Source organism: Sorex fumeus, unplaced genomic scaffold (assembly GCF_029834395.1).
Source record: "Sorex fumeus unplaced genomic scaffold, SorFum_2.1 ptg000008l, whole genome shotgun sequence".
In the NCBI taxonomy this organism is placed as follows: Eukaryota; Metazoa; Chordata; class Mammalia; order Eulipotyphla; family Soricidae; genus Sorex; species Sorex fumeus.
In genome coordinates this window covers 79,684,577-79,701,050 of record NW_026606065.1, presented here as the reverse complement: position 1 = coordinate 79,701,050, position 16,474 = coordinate 79,684,577, and the positions used below count along the sequence as shown (strand labels likewise).

At 38.9% G+C, this 16,474-nt stretch overlaps 1 protein-coding gene across 4 annotated transcripts in view; it reads right to left on the bottom strand.

Moving 5' to 3' along the window:
* Positions 1–16,474, bottom strand: part of LRCH1 (leucine rich repeats and calponin homology domain containing 1) — a 219,602-nt gene that overhangs the window by 21,213 nt on the left and 181,915 nt on the right. For all 4 annotated transcript variants that reach the window (XM_056109670.1, XM_056109672.1, XM_056109669.1 and 1 more), the window contains 3 exons: positions 8,858–8,967; positions 6,660–6,797; positions 2,607–2,684 (listed from right to left, as the gene is read on the bottom strand). In XM_056109670.1, coding sequence (XP_055965645.1) covers positions 2,607–2,684; positions 6,660–6,797; positions 8,858–8,967 — 326 coding nt within the window. The remainder of the gene's footprint in view (positions 1–2,606; positions 2,685–6,659; positions 6,798–8,857; positions 8,968–16,474) is intronic.

Sequence of the window (16,474 nt, the reverse complement as noted above, 5' to 3'; positions counted from 1 at the left end):
GGGAGAAATTAACTGTTTCTTACTGTTATTTACTTGACTATCAATTTGATAAGAATAAAAAAACAGTAATGTTACATATCTTGTTATTATGTTTTAGATTCAAGTTCTTTTAAACACCCAGTGAAAGTGAATTTCTACAAGTAGACATGTGCTTTAACCCTTTTAAATTAGTTGTGTACATACACATTGAAAACATTAATCCTGCTTTGGGATCACATTCAGTGGTGTTCAGAGTTTACTCCCAGCTCTGCACTAGGGATTAACTCCTGGTAGGGACTGGGGGAACAATGGGGTACCAAGGGTTAAACCAAATTGGCTGTGTGCAAGGCAAGCACCCTACCTGCTGTACTATCTCTCCAATCTCCTAGATTGAGTTATTTTAAAAAGAAAAAGATTATCCTTATTTTCAAAAGTGGTTCAAAATAAAGTTCTTAATTCCCGAGGGGGGAAAAAAAAAGAAAAAGAAAAAAAAAAGAAAATCTCAATCCTCTAAGTAATAAAAGAAGCAGAATTACCTAAGGGTGAAGTCATATGACTCCCAACTTAGTATTAAATTCATAGATGAAGGCATTCACTTATTTCCAGTAAAACACTCCTCATGAGTACTATTCAACGAAAGCCCACTACTTTGAGGGAACAAAAATATCGGTCACTTCTAATTTTTCACTAGAGTATTTTTTCTTGCCAACCTTGAACAGATCTTGTTAAAGAAGTTGAAATGTTTACTAGCCAACACTTTTTCCAGCAGCAATGAACTCACGGTAATTCTAATCGCTAATAAAATGCTGTTGGATTATTCATCAAGATGACATACATATGTACATATATATATACACACACACATACATGAATCTACATATCCATATACACACATGTGCAGACACACTAACATGTACATTCAATATAAACTTGAAAGCCACCTCAAATCTTAAACTTAAATAGCAAGTGACGTGATTTATTTCATTCAGCACTAAAATGCCAGGGTAGGTACTGCCCTCTGTGACACAGCAGCATCTCAGCAATTTATTTCTTACTAAGCACAGTTAAGGAGACAGAGACAAAGGAAAAAGTCATTTCCTCTTTTAATTCAATCTTCTCAGAATTATGAGCAGCCTATAGTGCTTGGGGCATAATTAAGAAATTATGATAATTTTTTGTGCATTTTAATGGTAATTTAGTCTCCTTTCCCTCCACTTTAGAAGGAAATTGTAATTACCAATCTTCATTTATGATAAGTGGCAATAACACATTTCCATTCTATTTTGTATCACCATAAGCCAAGAAAACTTAGATATATCATGGGGGATTAGGCCAAACTCATCAATGCCTTCCAGAACAGACATGAATAATTTATCATCTGAAACTTGATATGATGGATTTGATTCAAACATGAGAAATTTCATTAGCCCATGACAGTATCAAACAATTAAAAGGGTTATGTGTTTAAGATTTTTCACAAATATTTAAGTCAAGAATATATATATACAATATTACATAAATATTGAAATACAGATTAACATTGTTGAGATACATCTAAATTTATCATAGGCATTTAATTCATTAATAATTCTTTACTTTTTTCAAATAACAAAAGATGCCCATCACCATTTCCTCACCTTCAAACATTATCAAGGTAAAAATTTTGGGGGAGGATGGAGGGAGGGAGAAAAGAAGAAAGGAAGGAAGGAAGGGAGGGAGGGAGAGAGGGATGGAGGAAGGAAGGAAATATGGAAAATAAAGATTTGTAGTTATTATATCCCAAGAACATTAGAAGTTAGAGAAGATTAATATAATTTCCATTTATTTCTGTTTATCACAATTATGACAAACATCAATTTACCCTCCAAATTCTAATGGATTGGCTTTTGGATCTTTAAGAAATAATTTTATGTCACTAATAGCAAGCTTAAGAGCCCAAATTAACCACCTGGCTAAGCTTGAGACCGAGACTCAGTTCAGGAAAACAAAAAAGTAGCAGACTAGAGTTGGGCTGGCAGACAGATGCCAAGTGGGTCTACAGAGGACTAAAGGGGAAATGCAAATACAAATAATTAGAAAACTATAAATCAAAGCAAGGCATTATTATTACTAAAGGTAACAATTAATGATGATAATAACAATTCTATCTTCGATGTTTAATTTTTCAAACCCACATGCCCAGTACCATAATGAATGAAAATACAGGTAGGGAAATTAATAGTCAACTACAGGTTTCTTTTTTCCCCCAGAGCATTGGATAAGAAAAACCATCAGCTCCAAAACTCTACGCTGTGGAACCAGTAGAAGGTTCCTGTAGTTTCAGTCATTTCCACTTGACTGAGACATTTCAGATGACTGAATTCTTTTTAGAGTTTAGAATCTGCATTATTTTCAGAACCTTAGAGAAATTACATCTCCTCTTTTCCAAGAACTATACATAGTGTTTAAAGTCACTGTAATGGAGCAATTAAAACTAAATTTTTATATGATTGATTCAATATTTTTCTTCTATAAAGATTGACACTAAAAGAATAAACAAGCCCATAGATTTAGTCACTGGGCCCAAACACACACATTATATAGAATTTTTACTAAAACATGGTTATTGGGACTAAGTTTTGTGTTACCTCTGGGACTCCTAATTTTCGGCATGCTTCCAAAAAGTTTTCCACATTTCTTCTGCATTTCGCCATGCTAAGTTTGGGCTATTAATAAAAATATGCATAAATGATTAATTACTAAAACAGTAATAAATCTTAACAGTTAAAAATCTTAAACTGTCTAGATGAAATAAGAAATACGTATTAAGGAAAATATCATAAACAAACAGAAGACAATAAAACATTATTGAAAACTGTCCACTTAGAGACAAGGCCTAATAAAAGTTTGCATCATATTCTTCCTGATATTGTGTGTTTATACATCATATATGTATATTTATAGCTATGTATATATAGAGAAGTGCAGATATAAAGTCTATATTCATTTATGTATGCATGCATAATATGCATACAAATGATGTATTGTCTATAAATACAAAATGTTCTGTATGTATGTGTATGTACACACATAATTTTTATGGGTTCATATCATTATGAACCTTATGGTATATTATTATATACCATATAATAGGGTTGGAGCGTTAGCACAGCTGTAGGGCGTTTGCCTTGCATGCAGCCAGCCTGGCCGAGCCGGGTTCGATTCCTTTGTCCCCTTCGGAGAGCCTGGCTAGCTACTGAGAGTATCTTGCCTGCATGGCAAAGCCTGGCAAGCTCTCCATGATGTATCCGATACGCCAAACACAGTAACATCAAGTCTCAAAATGGAGATATTACTGGGCCCGCTCGAGCAAATCGGTGAACAATGGGAGGACGATGCTACCATATAATATAAACCATTATCACTTAATCACTTAATCCCCGTTATTCATCGATTTATTCGAGCGGGTGTCAGTAACGTCTCCATTCATCCCGATTGCGTGCTAGCGTAGCCCAATGGTATCTGTTCGTTCTAGGAACATGCAGAGCCTCAAACCGATCATTTAGGGTCTTGACGAAGAAGTCTGACCATCTTATAGGTGGGCGTCCACGTGATCTTTTGATGTCCCGTGGAATCCAATCAGTAATGGCTCTAGTTCAGCGGTTGTCTGTAAACCTCATTACGTGTCCAGCCCATCTGATTTTTGATGCCTTGGCAAATGAGACAGCGTCCCTGATTCTTGAGCGTTGACGAAGATCAGAACTCCGGATTCTATCTCTCATTTGAGTGAATCGTGATATTCCAAGCATAGTTCTTTCGATTCCTCTTTGAGAGACCCGAATAGCGTTCTCATCCTGTTTTCGTAGGGTCCAGGTCTCTGAGGCATATGTTAATGCAGGAAGAATAGTGGAATCAAAGAGATGTGCTCGTAGCTGGAGGTTCTTTGTCCTTTTAGTTATTTCTTCAATGCTCTTGAAGGCATTCCAAGCCGCTCTCTTCCTCCTGCGCAACTCAGGTGCCAGGTCATTCATCATGTTGATTTCTCGACCTAGGTATATATAACTGTTGCATTCGGAGATGGTGGTTCCATTGAGAGCGAATGGAGCATCAGGAACAAGGCTGTTTCTCATAAACATTGTCTTCGTAAGATTCAGCTGTAGTCAGACCTTTCCACATTCATGGTCAAAGTCGTTCCGCATTTGTGCCTCTTGGCTGATGTTTGGTGTTATTAGAACGATGTCATCAGCAAACCGGAGGTGGTGTAGTTGCCGACCATCTATCTTCACTCCCATGTTTTCCCATTCCAGTCGTCGCATGATGTTCTCGAGGGTGGCACTGAAGAGTTTTGGTGAAATGGTATCACCCTGCCGAACCCCTCTCTTGATATGGATGATACTTCTTTGTAGAATGGTGAGATCTTGGTAGTGAATCCGCAATAGAGCTCACGAAGGATCCTGATGTATTGAGTTTGTACGCCCTGATTGGCTAGGGCTTCCATGACCGCTTCCATCTCAACAGAATCAAAGGCCTTCTTTAAATCAATGAACGTTAGACAGAGCGGCATCTTGAACTCCCGAGATACCTCAATGAGCTTGGTTATTGTGTGGATATGGTCGATGGTACTGAATCCTTTTCGGAATCCAGCTTGTTCACATGGTTGTCCTTCATCTAGTGTTCTGCTAATCCTATTCAGGATGACTCGAGTGAATAGTTTGTAGATGACAGACAATAGGCAGATTGGGCGATAGTTGCCAATGTCGTGGATGTCTCCTTTCTTGTATAGTAGTACAGTCCTGCTGGTTTTCCATTGGGATGGAACCTTGCATTCAGACAGGTAGCGTGTGAAGAGTCGAGCCAATGTATTGATGAGTACTGATGGTAAGTTCTTCAGGTGTTCAGGTCTGATCTTGTCTGGGCCAGGTGCTCTTTGTTTCTTTACCGACGAGATGGCATGTTGGATTTCGGAAGGGAGAACATTGGGAACGACATATCCATCATGTGGTATGTGGTATGTGGGCAAGTGGATGTGGCTATTAAAGAGATCTGGGTAGAAGTCATGAATAATCTTCTCCATTGCCCTTCTGGAAGATGTGATAGATCCATCATGATGTCGGAGGGCAGTCATCTTGGTTTTGTAGTTGGTGAAGGACAGGCGGGTATTACGAATGTTTTTCCCAGCTTCTGCTGCATCTACCAGTACTGCTGCTCTCCTGTTTTTGAGGTCATCCTTGATGGCTTCTCTGTACTGTTTTGCCAGTTCGGATGTTCGCTTGTGGTTGCCTGAGGCATGTGCCAAGCCATGTTGGCGAATAAGTTCAAGAGTGTTTGAAGAAAGACGGGTTTTTGTGGTTATCTCTCTCTTGGCATTCCTTGCATTTACACAAACTGTGTTCTGGACAGTGTACATAAACCATTATGTATCATATAATTTTTATGGTTCGTAACATTAAATAACCTGTTTTAGATGCGCCTAAAAACACACCATACATGTCACTATTTTCCATCAGTAAATATATTTCCATGAGAAGATTAAAATTAAAAAGAAAAATTAATCATCCCACCAAAGCAATGGCTTTAACCATCACCAAATTTATGACTTATTTACTTTTTTGAAACTAATAATAAAAAAAGATTTCCTCTATTCCCCTCCTCAGCCCTCTCCTCCGAAAAGGAAACAAGCCTGTTTCCATCCAGAAGAATTAATTTGGGCGCTACACAAGTATTGTCCATCTTGACTAGAGACCAAATGCTGCCCATCAACAGGAGCCCTGCAAGGATAGACTAAGGAGCTCCTCCCCGCCCTGCCAGGTAGGTCTCGGGGCAAGACCACCACAGTCAAGCTAAGAACAGTTATGGGCCTTCTGACTTGTCATTGTTTAACCCCTTATGAGAAATGACTTCACATTCCTGTATATTAAAAAGCTTCCACCAACCACTTTTTTGCTTGAAATTTGAAATTTGACCCTTTCTCATCATTTATATATTTATTTTAGATACTCTCCCTTATTTTTTTTTAATTTTTATTAGTGAGACATCATGAGGTACAGTTGTAGACTTACAAATTTTTGTGCTTGGGTTTCAATTATACAATGATCAAATACCCATCCCTCCACCAGTGTCCATTTCCCATCACCACGGATCCCAGTATCCCTCCCACCCCCCAACCCCCCATCCCACACTGCCTCTGTGGCAGGGCATTCCCTTTTGTTCTCTCTCTCTTATTGGGTGTTGTGGTTTGCAAAAGAGGCAATGGGTGACAATCATGTTTGGTCTATAGTCTACTTTCAGCATGCTTCTCTCATCCTGGGAGGATCCTCCCAACACCCTTTATTTGGTGCTCCCTTCTCTATCTGAGCTCCCTTTTCTCCTAGCATGTGTGGTTGGCCTCCAAGCCATGGAGTAAAATTCCTGGTACTAATCTTGGCCATTCTTGAGTGTTAGTCTCCTATTATGTTACTTTATGTTCCCCAGATGAATGCAGTCTTTCTATGTCTATCCCTTTCTTTCTGGATTCTCTCCCTTCTTACAGTAAAAATGCTGTGTCATTTAGATATTCCTTTTCTACTCTTCTAGTTGCTGGGGCCCCGCCAATGAATTTTAATAGGGTCCTGGTGAGTCTATTGGCATCTTTAATCAGCAACACTGTCCAGAACACAGTTTGTGTAAATGAAAGTGCATTTCCATTTATACAGATGACTTACAACTGCTGGTGACGGAACATGGATGCTAGCGACAGATCGGGGGCGAATATGGTTTACCAGGTGACAGAGAACGACGCCATCCATGAGCGCAGCCCCCAGGTCTTCATGAAGGCTGACCTTGAGCCTCATCTCAATGCTCTGTGGGGGAGGGAGAAGAATTCCAGGTGCTATTAGACAACCAACGGTCAAATACAATTATGGGTGCTGAAGAACTAAGACATTTGGTGCTGTAGTGGCAGAGCAGGAGGAGAGGGGGTGGGAGATTTAGGGAGAAGCACAAGAATACCTAGAAAATGCCATGGCCATCTTCCCAAAGAAGTTAAGGTCAAATAATTCAGTAGTAAAATAAACTGAGCAGTCTCTAAATCTTTAACTAGCTGAATTACGGAATAGTGGGGAAAAAAATACACCGAGTTCACTGTTAACCTAGCTGTTAAAATATAAAAGCAGAGTGAGCTGACAAAAACCAAATCTGAGTGTTTCAGATATGTAACAAGAGGGCAGCAAAGGGATCGAGAGAAGCTTCTCTCTGAGGTTGTTTTAGCTGAGAAATCAATTCATATCTTTTTTTCCAAAACGGCAACTTTTAAATTTTGAGATAATTATATAGTCATAAATAATTACAAGACACTATTAGGGATCTCACCTACCACCTTTAACACAAAGGTATCAACTTGCCAAAGCTAGTAAAGTATCACAACCGGACATGATGGCCCAGAGAACCTCTAGCCGCGTAAGGCACTGAATCCACATGTTGTTCGATTAATACCACCCCACTTCTTTTTCATACCCTAAGAACTGCACTTCAGCCCTGTTCCCTTTCTCCCACCCTCCCAGAGCATCCAAGATACATGTTGGCAAGTTTGTGCCCTCCCATTGGTCCCAGAGGACCTTATTTCTCTTCAGTCTATTCTCTCTGTTGTTTAAATGACTCTAATGTTCTTATTTCTAGTTCACTGATGCTTTATTTTGTTACTCTCACTCTACTGATGAGGCATTCACTAAGGATTATTTTGGTAGGGTGGAATAAAGTCCAAGTGGCTTACTTGCATCCTGGCTCCATGCCCAGGGGTGGTACTTGGGGGATCGTATGGTGACAGGTATCAAACCCTGGCCTCCTGCTTGCAGTATCAGTGCTCTGCCTATTCAGCTATTACTCCAGGCAGTGCTATACTTCATTTGCTTGGTGCAATGCTATTGATGGAACTCAGATCCTAAACATGTAAGTCAGCATTTCTGGGATCAAGCATGGCACCTGAAGAAGTTTCTGTGCTAAAATTTTTTCCTCCTTGCTACAGCTAAACCATATGGAAAGTACCCTCTGCAACAAAGATGCTAATCTACCTTAAATTTAACTTTACTTTTATTCACTGGATTCATTGCTTGTTTGTGCAACTCACTGAAATCTATAACTGGATAATTTTTTCACGTCTTATTTTCTGCCTCTTCCTAACAGCTCATAGGCTTCATGACAGAAGAGACATTTTTCTCCTTCCTGCACTGCCTGATATGGAGTACCTATCAATATGCATTTGTTAAAGGAAATGATGAAACATAAAACCTGTCTCCTCCAAGAACTTTTCTTGTACTTTTTATAGTTTATTACTATGGCACATCAGATATTCTGACCAGTTTGAGGTACAAAGTAAGAATAACTATATCCCTAAATCAATGGAATACCATCATTAGATACATACATGACAGTTTTCATTTTTAAAATACGTTTGCAGCTAGAGGGATCGTACAGTAAACAGGGTGCTTACCTTGCACAGGGTTTGACCCCCGGCACCCTATATGGTCTTTAAAGCCTACCAGGAGTAAGTAGAGCCAGGAGTAAGCTTTTAGCATTCAAGGGGCATCCCTCAATCTTCCAAAATAAAAGAATAACTGAAATAATACTATCCTTTATATATATATATATATATGCATTATATAATTCTACTTACTTTATCTCATATAGTTCTCAGGGAAAAAAACCACGAATGTGAACTAGTGTTATTTTTTAAAATATGAGAATACATACTCAATGATATTAACTGACTTGCCCTGTATCAGTCACCAGATGATCTGGTTAGATTTGAAACTATGTCTGCAATGCTTCAGGATCAATTTCTTTAAAAAAATTTTTTTAAAAATTCCAGAATTTTGCTTCCAGTCTGAAAATTATCATTTGGCAATATAGTTTTTTGGAGGGGTACCTCACGAAGTTGTTCCACCAATTCTTTTTCTTCTCTCATCTGTTCCATTTTCCTCCGAATTGTAAATTGTGGGTCTATAGATTCCAAATTTCTCTGAGGTCTTAGAAAGACTGTAACAGAAAGGAAAAAAATAATGGTTTTACTGAGTGCCTAGTATGAGCTGCTATATTATAGCTAAACGTCCACTTAAAATTTCTTGATTTAACTCTCCAAATTTTAAACCCCCATTTACAGTTTCTTGATTTTTCTTCCAGAATTCATTTAGTCTCAGAAACATATTAAAAAGATAATTTTACATGGAAAGTTTGGTTTGAATATTTTACAGAAGATTACATTTTATGTTATACTGGTTTACATGAACTAACACAGGCTGTATCTTTGGTCGGTCACAAATGGAATCCATGAAAGTGTTGGGTTATCCTTGGAATCATTCAGACGCCCCAGGCACCGCTGACAAATGCCCTTTCTCTCAGTTCCCACTGCTTCAGTGAGGGTACATGCGATAAGGCACTCTCAAGAAATGACGAGGTAAAAAAAACATAAACCTGCCACTTAGACTATTGGTTAATCAAAAAGTTGACTTCTAGAAGGATGACCACAGACCCTTTTATGTGGACAAGATTAGAGGCTATTTAAAAAAGGATCCTTGGCTTCAGGTCCTTAAAATGACAACCTCTACGAATAGCAGCAAATAGCAGCACTTCCCTTGGAAGGAGTTAAGCTTTGGTTCTGGAGAAAGTCAAAGTTCTAAATTTTGGAAGAATAGCATCTTTTAGGCTAATAAAGAAAGTACAAAATATACTGTGACATCTAGGATCTTAGCCAACTTGCTTTTGCTTTCTTCTATAATGCCCAGGAAAGACATTGTACTTAAATTTCTTTCTTTCCTTCAAGTACCTTTATAGCATATGAAAACTGTCAACTTTCCATCACATAAGAGGGAGTGCAAACAGCTGCTACGAGCTGTATTTGGTTTCCCTTGTATCATAGACTTTTGAATTGCATGTTTATTTCAGGAAGCGAATGGGGATTTTGGAGCTCTTCTGATATTTTAGGCAAAGAACTAAAATTTTACAAGTCACTATTACATAAAAGTCTGAACTGGCATATGGCAAAACTAGATGCTTCAATCACTATGATGTAAATCACATAAAATAAAAACGCCAGGTGACATTTTTCTATTCTGACAAATACTTCCTATGGGCCATCTTATAAGCTATTTAAATGTATTATTTTAAAATTAAATATGATTTACTAATGTACTTAAAGCTTAAAAAAAGCAATCTGAGTCACCACTCCATATTAATAGTTACTCTGTACTCACACAAACATTTTTATCTCAATTTGTATCTTTGGACTAATCATGTTAATAAAGACTTTCATTATCCTACTTACAACTCAGGATCTCTAAGAACTCTAAATCAGTTATAGGTTATGTGAATCAATGTTCTGATACTTTCTATCTTTGATTCATACACAGCTAATGGAGAAAAGGGAAGGTCTGCAGTGTCATGGTTAATTTGGCCTAAGATCTAGGCTTCTGTCTCACTCACAGAGGACAGACAGAAGGAGGCAAAAATGGAGTCAGGGAAATAATTCCAGTAGTATGAGCACATGTCTATCACATATGAGCCACAGACATGTCCTTTCCACACTGCTGAGTATGGCTCCTACTTAAAACAATGAACAACAACACATCCATCATTTCTGAAAGAGTGAAAATCCTGTCTCCACAGGAGCAAGACCTACAAATGCCAGATTCCAAATTCCACAGTAAATGAGATCAATTGTTTCAAAAATAAAGCCTACAAATTTGAGTAACTCCAGCAAGGATCAGACCTAAGGAAGATGAGGACAAGTCTGACAAAATAGAAACCATGGAAAAAGATCATAAATCCACTAAACTTGCCTTTATAGTATATTAAGTCCAATACAAAATGCACCTTTTGAATAAATAATCAGGAAAGAGATACATTGAAATGTCAAATCTAGGAATAATCCACGTCTGGAAGGAAAACAACTCTACCAAATTTACCAAAAACGTTCAGCAATATGGACAGAGTTGTGCAATACATATACCAGGCAGCAAGGGGAGCCCTAAAACTATTTAAACAAATCTAATATTTTCTTTGGAGGTTTTATTTTCCTTCGCCTTTTTTTTCCTGGGGCAATCTTATCTAATATTGTCCATGTTTAATATTTTCAATATGTTTTTATTGGCAGATTTTATTCTGAATATGAAACTATCAGGAAGTTCAATTAGCTAGTGAGGTTTTGTTTAACAGCGCACAATTCAAGTGTCTACGCCTTGTGAAAACCCTATACGAGATAACGAGAGTATGCAATGGTGTCTGGGTTTTAATATCCCAGTGCTGACTTTCATCTTAAATTCCTTCACATCTTAAAAATACAAAATGCATGCATGTGTAAGTGTTCTTTAAATGCTAAGCAACAGAATGAGTTCAAACATATTTGGACTGTGGTATTTCAACCAAGTACTTCAAATGGCTACAAAATTATTGGAACCATGACTGTAACATTACAGTTACTAAACAAATTGATTGCTGTGGAAGAAATGAGAATCTAAAACAAACTTTTTAATTTAATAATAAATCTACAAACACATCAATTTATTCACTGCCACTGTCACTGTCCTCCTGTTGTTCATTAATTTGCTCGAGTGGGCCCAGTAATGTCTCCATTGAACTGAATAATTTTTGTGGAACATCATGACAACTCATTATGTTAAGGAAAATTTTTTCTTTTCAGATCCTATTTAAAAATAAATGTGCTGTTGTGGCTGGAGAGATAGCACAGCGGGTAGGGCTTTTGCCTTGCACGAGGCCAACCCGGGTTCGATTCCCAGCATCCCATATGGTACCCTGAGAACCACCAGGGATAATTCCTGAGTGCAGAGCCAGGAGTAATCCCTGGGCATTGCCAGGTGTGACCCAAAAAGCAAAAAAAATAGTGTGCTGAACAGGCTGACAGAAAGCTTCAGGAAAATGGTCTATGGAAAATTATTCTGTCTTTCTTTCATTTTATATCACTAAATTTCAATTCAATTTTAACCACATTACTTAGTTTAGAGGAATGAAAATTTAATTTAATGATACAAAGAAATATTAAGAACAATACTGGGGCTAGAGTGATAGTCCAGCGGGGAGGACATTTGCCTTGCATGCAGCTGACCTGGGTTCGATCCCAGCATCTCATATGGACCCCCAAGCACTGCCAGGGGTAATTACTGAGTGCAGAGCCAGGAGTAGCCGCTGGGCATTGCCAGGTGTGACCCAAAAGGCAAAAAATAAAATAAGAAGTTAAAAAAAAACACAATACTTTTCAAATGAAATGTTATCCTGATGTTAAGTGTGAATAAGAAAGAAGAGTTAAGTGTGTCTGAGTGGTAGGGTATGTGCATAGTTGGTGTGTGCACATATGGATACACACCTACAGTGGAGGAAGAAGCAAAGAGGCAGATACTTTGGGGGGCAGGGGGTTTGGGCCACTCCCTGTGGTGCTAGCTCTGTGCTCGTAGGTAACTCCTAGAGGTGCTTGGAGGACCACACTGTGCCAGAGCTTGAACCAGAGACAGCTGTGTGCAAGACACGTGCCTTCACTCCTGTACTCTCTCAGGCCCCAAAGCAGGTGGGAAAAAATAAGCCTGCTTAACTCTTTCTTACTGTATATTAAGTAAATACCATTCAAAAGATGGAAAAGATGGCTTTCTTATGTTTGTAATTTGCTAGAAAAACTTCTAAGCAAAGGCCTTGCAGGAAATGATAAGTATGCTTATACAGGCACAGGCCAAATTCCACTGATTTTTCTATTATATCGACCCCTCTCTCCTCATCCTCTTCTCCACTGGGGATGTACAAAATGCCCTGTCTCTCTGTGGTGCTCATTGCTTTCTATCCTACAGTATAGACCTATTTTTCTCCATTACGACCCTAAACATTTACATCTGTTTCTAATTTGCACCTTTACCCTACCCACTGTTTATTGAATGAAGCTAAAGCAAATCATTAAAAAATGCCTTCATTCAAAGATGAGTGTAATTGGAGAATATCTTTACAGTGTTTTTCCTACCCTGATAATCAGTTGCTAAATTTTTCCTTTCATGAAATGTCCTCTGAAGTTTATTTTTCAGGTCCGAATGCATTAGGTTCCAAAAGGAAAGTTTGGTGAATACAGAGATCTCATCTGTCTTTTCCAGTGCTCTGTCCACAGTAATTTAGATCATGACTAGCATATACAAGGACTCAGTATTTAAGGACGTGCACAAGAAGCGACTCCTCTACTTTTTGCCAGAATTTAAGAACAAAAAACACCCAATTGCTATTGCTAGAGCAATAGTGCAGTGGATAGGGCATTTGTTTTGCATGCAGCTGATCCAGGCTTGATCCCCAGCATTCCATATGGTCCCCCAAGCACTACCAGAAGTAATTTCTGAGTGCAGAGCCAGAAGTTATCACTGGGCATTGCCGGGTGTGGCCCCCCAAACCAAAAACAAACAAACAAACAAACAAAAACCAACCAATCAAAACTCAAAAAAACAAAACAGGAAAAAAAAAGTCAAACCCCAAATCAAATAAACAAAATACCCACCCAGCTGGACCAGAAAGATAGTATAACAGGTAGGGTCTTAGCTTTGCACGCAGCTGACCCGGGTTCGATCCCTGGCACCCATATCACCAGGTATATCCCATTTCTCCCACCACCACCCTTTAAGAAAACCTCAAAACAAAAACATAAAACAATTAAAACTGCCATGGTGAGAATCACTGAAACAGCTTCCACAGTCTTAATTCCCACTTTTCTGAAATGGGAAAAATACAGATACATGCAAGATTCTTACTAAAAATTTCCAAACAAATGTGTAAGCTTGTCCAGACATGGGTAAGTCTGTTCATTCATTCTCCGGTGGTGCTTTAAGAATAAATCTCAGATAAGGTAAACTCGCAGCCACGTATTCATTGTAAAAAAGGGACAATGGCTCAAAAGAAGAAAAAGATGTGGGTTTAACTCAGCATGATGGGGAAGAAAAATCAAGAGAGACATAAACTAGCAGATGGCACAAGAGCAAGGAAAGAGCAGAAGTTCAATTTGCAAGTGAAGAACAGACTGAAAAGCAGCTGCCTGCACCTCAGGAATGAGCATAGTTCCAGACATCCTCCCCAGCCATCTAAGGAGGTGTGATCTTTTGGGGAGGGGGGTAGGCACTGGAGGGATTTAGACCACTAAGAACTTATGTCTGCTTGCCATCTAAAACTTTTGTAGAATGAATTTTATAGAAAATGAGGTCTTTTGAAATGAGATATACTTAGAACAAATATTTCTAAGAAATTAAGGGGCAAGGGATTTTAGGACAAATCAAGACCGAGAACTAAGTATAAAAATCCCAACATTATAAAAAAAATAGGGGTGTGTGTGTGTGTGTGTGAGTGTGTGTGTGTGTGTGTGTGTGTTTTACATTATGCTTGGTAATTACCTTGGTTGTGTCTATTTACAAAGGTTAAGAAAGCTACAGGAATTGGATGGCAAAGAAAATACGAGGCAACAAAGTTAACCTGAACAATAATCAGTGCCAAAAAGCCAAGAGTGGCTGCTGAATAGGCCCTCCTCTTAGGAAGGAGCAGTAAAAACCTGAAAAGAAAGGCTTCTACTTGTAACATTAGCTAATGCACATGTGGATATGTACAGTACATTTTCTTTAGTTTAAGACCACGAGGCAAATCTTGATACAAAAAAGAATGAAAAATTGCTTAGAGGCCAGCCGGGCATTCTAGGGGAAAGGGCAGCTCAGATAGAGAAGGGAACACCAAATAAAGGGTGTTTGAAGGATCCTCCCAGGAGGGGAGATGCATGTTGAAAGTAGACTATGGACTGAACATGTTTGCCACTCAATGCCTCTTTTGCAGACCACAACACCCAAAAGGAGAGAGAAAACAAAACGGAATGCCCTGCTACAGAGGCAGGATGGAATGAGGGGGATAGGGGTGGGAGGGATACTGGGATCCATGGTGGTGGAAAATGGGCACTGGTGGAGGTGATGTAGGCAGGTAGATAGGGAAAGGCTCTCTGCAATGAAACAAAGTCTCAGAAGAAGAATTCTAGGACCGACCCATCCTGTGGACAAAGAGAATAAAGACTTGATAAGATCATCCCCAGACCCTGAAGATATGGGCCTCCTCCCCATGAAATTCCTCCTTTCCGAAAACCCCCTTTCAATCCGGTTAACTCCAGCGACCCAGCCCCAAGGAGATTCCAGAACATTCTGAGTCAGAAGGATCTATAAGAACCAGCTCGAGAGCCCACTTGGCGCTCTCTCCACCCTCGGAGAAGCCCGCGTACTTCAGGTGTGGCTTGACGGCCACCTTGTGGGGCTGGCGGGGCTTAGGCCCGTGCCGAGCAGGTGCTCACTGCAGACTTTACCGGTCCTAGCCTACCCAGGGTCCCGGGTGGCAGAGGCGGGTGGGGAGAAAGTGACCGTCTTTCTCTTCCCCACTTCACATAAGTCACCCGTGGGGGCCACCGACATCACAGGGATGGGTACTTGATCATTGTATAATCGAAACCCAAGCACAAAAATTTATAAGTCTACAACTGTACCTCATGGTGTTTCACTAATAAAAAAAAAAGATTACAAAAAAAAATATGGAAAATTTAACAGACATTTGTAAGCAATTCTGCACAGAAAATGATGAGAGACATTTCAAATCGAGATGAATAACAGCCATCAGACACAGGGTGTGGCTGACCAGACAGCACCTGGAAAACTTCGCCTTTATTATGGTGGTGGTTCAAGACAACTGATAAACATGAGTCCCAGGAACATTCACTCATATAAAAATTAGCAAGAAAGTCACGTAAATATTACATTTTCAGAAGGAATTGCACCATGATTATTTTCTACGGAAACCTTGAGATTTCTATTTAAAGAAAAAGATAGTCTGCTTAATAGTTTGTGAGTCTCCAAGAAACATCTACAGAACTACTGCCTGAGAGTTAGAAGCCCTGGGTGGAATGTGACTCCATCTTTGCCTCCAGCAGTGTGCCCCTGAGGGGGTCGATGCCTTATCTCTTCTGATGGCTCCTCTGTAGACTAGAAATTCTACTGATATGTAAGGTATCTGAATCTTTCCCAGCTTAAAAGAATCCTCTGGTTTCAGATATCGCTCCAAGGAAATACCACATCACACATAAATCTTTCATTCTAGGTTTCATTTCCTTTATAAAACAGCAGATCCATAAATAGCCATGCTTTCTGAAAAACAAAAATGCTTGTCCTCTTTTTAAAAATTTTAAATAAAGTTTATCAACAAAGTTACCATGTGACCCTCTTCAACGTTCCATCCAGAATTTAAAACATGACATGAGGCCCTTTCATTTTACTGACATTGTTTAATCAATACTTTCAAGCTAAGACATATTTTCAGTTAAAACACAAGAAATCTATAAGATAATAAAATTTCTTTTTCAACTAACTTGTCAAAAATGCATTATCCTTATATATAAAACTGGAAAAGCACGTTTGCTTGTGTTATGATCAGAATTCAGAACAACTGTTGCAAATGTTTTTCTTCATATACGTACAGCATACTAACATTTTTTAAA